Here is a 7,992-nt window from a genome sequence, read left to right as displayed (position 1 = left end):
CTTACTGTTTTTTCAATAACATTTACTAAAGCTTAACGTTGTATAAGGTATTCAAGGTCAGAAAATTCATTACGTAACGTTACTCTATACTGTAAAATTTCATAATGTGCAACGTAACGTTTCAAACGTTAATACTTTTGATGAACACTATCGTAACGAAAGCTAAAATCTAGAAAAATCAAAACGTTGACATCTCTAGACTAACCCTATTAAATAGCTTTGTCATTAAGTTTTTTTTTAATAGTTATTGCGTACATCGAAGATAGAGTAACAAATGAAACTTGGACGATTTGCAGGGTTATTATCTCTTTTTTTAAAATTAAATTCGCCTGAAAAAATCGAAAAGTAAAGTTAATGTTTATTTCAGGGTGGGGAAGGGTTGGCGTCTGTTAAGTAAATTTAAAGATTCTAAATAAATAAATAATGAATATTTAGATCCCCCGATATGTCCTCCTGGTACCAACACTCCGAAGACGAAAACCAGCGTGTGAAGTATTCCTGTCAAGAATGCGGACACGAATCCTACGATTCATCCTCAAACAGTGAGTGAATACCATTCCTTTGCTGTCAAATTTTGTTGTTTTTGTTTTAAAGAATTATATTTTTTGTTAACTTTGTTAAGCTTTCGTTTGTTCGCCTTTTGATGTTGTTAGTTTTTCGTTTTTTTAGAATTAATCAATCATATGGTGATGAACCACCTAGAGATGTTTAAACGGACCTGCTTCCCCTGTCAGCTCCCTGTGGAGGATGAAGAGGAAGATCTGGAAACTTGCTCGGAATGCGGGAGCAGGTTTCACGGAAAATGCGCGAAGTCTGAATCAGCTGATGATGATGATTGGTGTCCAATATGCGCTAGGAAAAGCAGATCTTGATTTTTTTAAATCGAGAATTTCAGGAGTGTCTATTTCTATTAGTTAATTTTTTTAAACTTTATTTACATTTTCAAAGATTTGCTGAGGCACTTGATTTTTATACAAAATGGGTACTGTGAAATTATGGATTAAGACCAAAATCAAAAAATGTAAATAGATTTTCATTTTATTTTTCGTACGATTATCACACAAATTAGAGAGATGAAGAGAATTTTGGTTTTTTTTTTTTGCTGCTTCCGTCTTTGATCTAGTTTAGGAAAATATTATATTTTTTGCAGAAAAGCAATGTTTAAGTTTTGATCCATTTTTTAAAAGATTAAAGATTAGCCTGGTCCTGTGAGTGTGATGCGGGACAAGTCTAGCAGTACAGTGTGCCCAGAATGTGGAAAAGAGATCAAAGACTTGAACAGACATATCAAACGATTCCATCTTGGAGAACTGACGGAACCCCCGGTACAATGTGATATATGTAAACGGCAGTTTAAAAGAAAATGTAATCTAAACGAACACTTGAAGATGGTACATCAGAAATTAATCCGGTTTCACTGTAAATTCTGTGAACGAGGATTTTACAATAGAACACAGTTGAAAAGACATGTTAAAATCATGCACATGAATCTACGTGTCGAGGGCCAAGTTGCATGCCCCGAATGCGGGAAAGAAATGCTAAAAAGCACGATAAAAAAACACCTGCGTACAGTGCACCAAGGAATTAAAACAGATGACCGGGCTTGCTGTGAGGAATGCGGGAAACAGTTTACGCAACGAGGTTCTTTGTTTATACATATGAGGAAGGCACACGGAACGGAACCGGAGGTGAGCAGGAACAAGTCGAACCACAGTAAGGTTCGCTTCTTCGTCGATCCAACCCTGATCGGAGAAGTTTATCCAGAACTTAAACCATCCTAGAAATCTATATATATACTTTGCTTGTCTGTTTTTATCCATTAAACGACTGAACCAAATTTTTTGTGGGACCTTACATGACCCCAGGAAAGGTATATAATTGATCAGAGTTTTAAAAATTTGTTTGATTTTTGTTAAATTTAAAAATCCACGAAAAAAAGATAATCCGTGGAAGTTTGTTTGTTTTTGTTTTTTATTGTACACATTATATAATATAATTTAATTATATCAGTGAATATAACAAATATTTTAGAAGTAGTTAAAATTTCAGAAAAAAATGGAGGATGATAAAGTGAAATTATGCGCATCTGAATCCCATATTTCTGAGATACAGGTTAGAAATAAATTTTTTGAAATCCTTCATATTATTGTTAAAACAGATTCTTCCAAAAAAAAATGTTGAAAATGACACTGTTTTTTGTTAAAATGTATGTTTTATCATTACTTTTTTAGATCAAAATTAGAGCTTGAAATTTTTAAACAGAATAAATGATGTATGTTATCCTTCCCCTTTAGCTAAATTAACTTCAACCTTGGCTTACTCGGTATCATTTACAATACGTGGAAAACCATTGTAAAACGTATATAAAGTAAGAATCTCTGTCTGGTGGTTTGTTTCTTTAGATGTCCGATCATAACTCATGAAACCTTGGACTGATTTGCCTCAAATTTTGATTGGGGAACTTGGTAAAACCACAGGAATCTTCTTAGCCTGGTTTAAATATTCTAAGTTGAGCGGGTTGAACCCCAGACAAAGCTGGGTTCCCGAGCTATTTAATAATATTTCAGGAAACCTGTTCTGTTCTGATGTACTCCACTCTCTACTCCGACACCCAGATCATCTGTTCAGACGGAAACCTGAGCATTAACTCCATGCTCTTGTGTTTCCTGTACCCGGAGTTAGAATCTAGATTTATCCGGTATTCTGGAGTTCAAACCATTCTCCTTCCGTCCCACTCTGTTCAGGAGTTTAAAACCGATCTTAACTCCGTCCTGGGATACTGTGATCAAGTAAACCAGGAGGAGAAGGATGAAACCGTGTCTCAAGGTGGGGATGAGAGCTGTGATTTTATGCTAGTGGAACCAGAGTTAGACGGGAACTGGATAAATTCAGAGAATTTTGAACCATCTTCCTCATCAGATAATAGTGAGCAAATACATTTAGTTCTTGCTAATTTAAGCTTGTAAAAATATTAGAACTAATTCTAATTTGATAAATTTGAGGAATAGTTGAAATATCTACTGCCGGTTCAAATCCTAAATCTTTAGAATCACCGATTCAAATCCCATAAATCTAAAATTTTTGAAGCGGGGATTCAGGATTTGAATCAGTGGTAGGTAGTTTAGCGACAGCTCTATAATTCATTAATTTCGGCCCCAGAAATTATTTTATTCTCTGATACCGATGACTTTACTATTTGAAATTCGATGAATATTTTTAACAATCTATTATTTTTCAATTTTTAATTTTATAAATTGGATGTTCAGTTAATACAGAAAACTTCTTACTAAATTATTCTTGTCATCGTTTCTCTCCTTCTTCCTTTATTTCTTTTTCTTCTGTCGACTGTTCCCGATTCTGATAATTTAAAAAAAAAACAATTTTGTCGAAATTTGTAAAATTCGATAAATATATATATATCTTATTTTAGGATTGAATGAAAGATTACTTGATCAGGAAGCAGAACAGAACCAAGATTTATCGAAAGTAAAACGAGGGAAGGTTAGATCCCAGATTTGGAAATATTTTGAACCGACGGACTCCTTTAAGGAGTCGGCCTGCTGCAAGGAGTGTGGGAAGGAGATTAAGACGAGGAAGGGTTGCACCACGAGTATGATCCGACATCTCAAGACAAAACACCCAGAGCTTCAGGTAGTTTTTCTCCTATTTTAAAAAAAAGTTTACCCATATTTTAAATGTTAAATTTTAATGAGAAATATCGTATTTGAATTATGTAAAAAATTTGAAAACAATTTACCCTTTTCATGAATTCATCGAATAGCGAATTTTCTGGATTATTGATTCAATTTTGAAAGTTTTAATAATTCGTGAAATGGTTTTTTACATTTTTTATTCCCAAATAGACTGTATATACACTGTACACTGTACACATGTACACAGTGTACAGTGTACAGTGTACATGTACATGTACACAGTGTACATGTACATGTACACTGTACACATGTGTACATGCATACGTAATTTCATGTAACCCGTCATTTATTGAGGGCATGCCTGAGTCACAACGGTACCCTTTAAACCTTTTTCTATTCAAGGATAAATGAGATATCCTTGAATTTCTAGCTGAAAATTGGCTTGTTAAAGTGAGTTTTGGACTTATGAAGTGTAGACAATAAAGGTGTTAAAGTTACCGTTGTGAATCGGACATGCCGCTCAATAAAATACGTTTACAGTCCCTTTAATATTTAGGATGAAACATTTCCATTGAACCCGTCCTTGGAGTTTACAGGAAGATATTCCTGGGCCTTGAGTTTCATATCTCCAGGGTTGGAGGGAGACAGTGGAGGAACTTTCTGTAATTTGTGTAAAAAATTCTTTAAAACTTCAGTCACCGGGCTTTCAGGTTACCATCTATCTATCTATAATCTAAATGTATCAAGTAGTTATTTCTATTGTCTGTTTGCTTGTGTGTATGTTTTATATTTTCGTTCATAACTCATGAACCCCTTCACCGATTTGCTTTAAATTTTGATTTGGGAACTCTGAGTGGGTTTATCTTTAAAATGAAAAATTAGTTTCCCTGCAAAGCTGGGTTCCCAAGCTAGTTGATTATGATACTGGTTCTTTTTCATAGAATACTTATGATATATTGGCTGGTCAACGTAATATTAATTGACTTTTATCTAGACTTCGCAATTAATGAACTAAGATACTAATTATTACGGATTTTATAGAATAAGATATTATTTGTGGCGGATTTTATGGTTCTACACTCACTCTAAATGTTGCGAATTTTTTTAGTGTAATTTATCCTTTCTAAAGGTTAAAGAGTTCTATCAACGTTTTACGGAAAAACACGCTCTAAACTTAAAAATTACAAAAAATGGCGTTGGTTTTCTAATAAATAGTTAACGACAGTTTTAATTTTCTAGGCAAAAATTGAAATATCATTATTTTAGATATTTCATAAAATGTGAAGTGTTTATAGCACTTTTTAATGGAAGGTGACTAAAATGTGTTTTTAAATCCCGTAAAGTTTTTAAAGCATTTTTATTTTCTAGTGTTACAGAACCACCTGGAGTTACAACACAAGGAGATATTTAAAACACTTTGTTTTGTTTGTAAACAAGGGTTAGAGGAAACTGAACCTAGATCCAGGTACAGATATAGACAGGACAGATATAGACGGGACAGATATAGACAGGACAGATATAGACAGGACAGATATAGACAGGACAGATATAGACAGGACAGATGTAGACAGGACAGATATAGACAGGACAGATATAGGCAGGACAGATATAGACAGAACAGATATAGGCAGGACAGATATAGACAGGACAGATATAGACAGGACAGATATAGACAGGACAGATATAGACAGGACAGATATAGACGGGACAGATATAGACGGGACAGATATAGACGGGACAGATATAGACGGGACAGAAATAGACGGGACAGATATAGACAGGACAGATATAGGCAGGACAGATATAGTCAGGACAGATATAGACAGGACAGATATAGACAGGACAGATATAGACAGGACAGATATAGACAGGACAGATATAGACAGGACAGATATAGACAGGACAGATATAGGCAGGACAGATATAGTCAGGACAGATATAGACGGGACAGATATAGACAGGACAGATATAGGCAGGACAGATATAGGCAGGACAGATATAGACAGGACAGATATAGACAGGACAGATATAGACAGGACAGATATAGACAGGACAGATATGGACTTGACAGATATAGACAGGGCAGATATAGTCAGGACAGATCTTGACTTGACAGATATAGACAGGACAGATATAGACAGGACAGATATAGACAGGACAGATATAGTCAGGACAGATCTTGACAGGACAGATATAGACAGGACAGATATAGACAGGACAGATATAGACTGAACAGATATAGACAGGACAGATATAGACTGAACAGATATATGCAGGACATATATAGACAGGACATATATAGACAGGACAGATCTTGACGAGACAGATCTTGACAGGACAGATCTTAACAGGACAGGAGTATACAGCGAGACCTTTAAAATTGTGGAAGGAAGGCAATGGTTAGACTCAAGTTATGATTTTGAATACTCCAATAAACATGAAGCAGAGTATTTTTGCAGTTACCTAAGGTTGCTTCAATGTCGTCTTCCCATGTCCACTGTCTTCCCATGTCCACTAATAGCCTAATTGCTGGAGAATATATTTCTAAATGACACAAACATTTTTTTTAGTTGTACAATCTGCGATTGTTGTTTTCATCCTGACTGCGTAGAAACTTCTAGAAATGATGATTATGACGCAGATGTACGCACAGATGCCTGGTGTGCGTACTGCTGTCGTCAGGACAGATCCAGACGGAGGAGAACCAAGTACTATCTCAGCAGGATTAACAGCTGTGCACAGACTGCGTCTGTCTGCCCAGAATGCGGGAAAGAATTTAAAAATCTGTCAAATCATATTAAAGTTCACCATCTTGGATTAAAGAATCATAAATCTGCACATTGTGATATATGCAAGAAAGTGTTTACTCAGAAAGCTCATTTGAAAGAGCATATTAAATCTGTCCATGAACAAATTAAAGAGTTCAAATGTACATTCTGTGACCGGGAATTTTTTCGAAAGCCTAATTTCAAAAGACACATGAAAACTATGCACATGAACCTTCAAAGCAATCAAGAAACTGAATGTGTTGATTGTGGAAAAGTGTTTAAAAGTAAGAATTCTTTGCGTAAGCACATTAAGATCATACACCAAGGAATATCAAGTTCAAAAAAACTTTATTGTGAAGATTGTGGACAGTGCTTTACGCAAAGTGGATCCTTGTATACGCATATGCGTAAGGTGCACCGGAAGGAGCCGGATATTCCTAAAAACCGGCAAAATGTAAACATTGATAAAATATACATTGATACATCAGTCATCCTGGAAGCACATCCAGAACTGAAAACAGATTTGGAAACCATATCTTGAGTTTGTATTCAACCTTCATGGAGAAGAAACAAATCTCTCAAGAATTGGAAAAGGGTCAACGAGGGGAGGAAGGCCAGCCACAACAATTTCTAGTCCGAGCCACATTCTCCTCATTTTCTCGTCCGAGCCACCTCGAAATCCTCGTCCTTCGAAAATTATCTTTTTAAAGTGTTCAATTCTCCAAGATAAAATTTTTTTTAAGAATCCGGTCAAGTTAGAGCATTAACGAAATTTTAAATTTTTTAAATAGAAAGAAATACTTTCTAATATACTATATACAAATAGGGAACCCTAGCTGGTATATTTTCTAATGTACATAATACAAATAGGGAACCCTAGCTGGTATATTTTCTAATGTACATAATACAAATAGCGAACACTTGCTGGTATATTTCTAATGTATAAATACAAATAGCTAACCCTAGCTGGTATATTTTCTAATGTACATATTACAAATAGGGAACCCTAGCTGGTATATTTTCTAGTGTACATAATACAAATAGATAACCCTAGCTGGTGTATTTTCTAATGTAAATAATACAAATAGCGAACCCTAGCTAATGTACATAATACAAATAGCGAACTCTAGCTGGTATATTTTCTAATGTACATAATACAAATAGCAAACCCTAGCTGGTATATTTTCTAATGTACATAATACAAATAGCGAACCCTAGCTGGTATATTTTCTAATGTACATAATACAAATAGCGAACCCTAGCTGGTTTATTTTCTAATGTATATAATACAAATAGGGAACACTTGCTGGTATATTTTCTAATGTACATAATACAAATAGCTAACCCTAGCTGGTGTATTTTCTAATGTACATATTACAAATAGCGAGCCCTAGCTGGTATATTTTCTAATGTACATAATACAAATAGCGAATCCTAGCTGGTGTATTTTCTAATGTACTAAATACAAATAGCGAACCCTAGCTGGTGTAATATCTAATGTACATAATACAAATAGCGAACTCTAGCTGGTATATTTTCTAATGTACATAATACAAATAGCGAACACTTGC

General features: G+C 34.8%; 2 protein-coding genes across 4 annotated transcripts in view; both read left to right on the top strand.

Moving 5' to 3' along the window:
- LOC111715017 (zinc finger protein 425) overlaps positions 1 to 1,857 on the top strand; it is a 5,575-nt gene extending 3,718 nt beyond the window's left edge. Inside the window, exons 5-7 of one of the 3 annotated variants that reach the window (XM_023490250.1) lie at positions 436 to 542; positions 670 to 856; positions 1,214 to 1,857. In XM_023490250.1, coding sequence (XP_023346018.1) covers positions 436 to 542; positions 670 to 856; positions 1,214 to 1,781 — 862 coding nt within the window. In that variant the 3' untranslated portion in view covers positions 1,782 to 1,857. Of the gene's footprint in view, positions 1 to 435; positions 543 to 669; positions 857 to 1,187 lie in introns of all 3 variants that reach the window. The other 2 variants (XM_023490251.1, XM_023490252.1) reach the window with 2 other exon arrangements.
- A 168-nt stretch (positions 1,858 to 2,025) lies between these two features.
- On the top strand, positions 2,026 to 7,096 carry LOC111715015 (zinc finger protein 816). The gene is made up of 6 exons (XM_023490248.1): positions 2,026 to 2,112; positions 2,568 to 2,925; positions 3,431 to 3,651; positions 4,210 to 4,363; positions 5,022 to 5,118; positions 6,224 to 7,096. The coding sequence occupies exons 1-6, from the start codon at positions 2,056 to 2,058 to the stop codon at positions 6,960 to 6,962; spliced, it is 1,626 nt and encodes a 541-aa protein (XP_023346016.1). The 5' UTR covers positions 2,026 to 2,055; the 3' UTR covers positions 6,963 to 7,096.
- The last annotated feature ends 896 nt before the right edge of the window (positions 7,097 to 7,992 follow it).

The sequence above is a fragment of the Eurytemora carolleeae genome, unplaced genomic scaffold (assembly GCF_000591075.1).
Source record: "Eurytemora carolleeae unplaced genomic scaffold, Eaff_2.0 scaffold1677, whole genome shotgun sequence".
Classification (NCBI taxonomy): domain Eukaryota; kingdom Metazoa; phylum Arthropoda; class Copepoda; order Calanoida; family Temoridae; genus Eurytemora; species Eurytemora carolleeae.
The sequence above is the reverse complement of the archived record's forward strand: the minus strand, read 5'-3'. Positions and strand labels throughout refer to the sequence as shown.

Coding starts and splice junctions, on each gene's coding strand:
- LOC111715015 (XM_023490248.1), top strand. CDS start 2,056: ATGGAGGATGATAAAGTGAAATTATGCGCATCTGAATCCCATATTTCT. Junction 2,113..2,567: donor CCCATATTTCTGAGATACAG/GTTAGAAATAAA, acceptor ATAATATTTCAG/GAAACCTGTTCTGTTCTGAT. Junction 4,364..5,021: donor TTCAGTCACCGGGCTTTCAG/GTTACCATCTAT, acceptor TTTATTTTCTAG/TGTTACAGAACCACCTGGAG.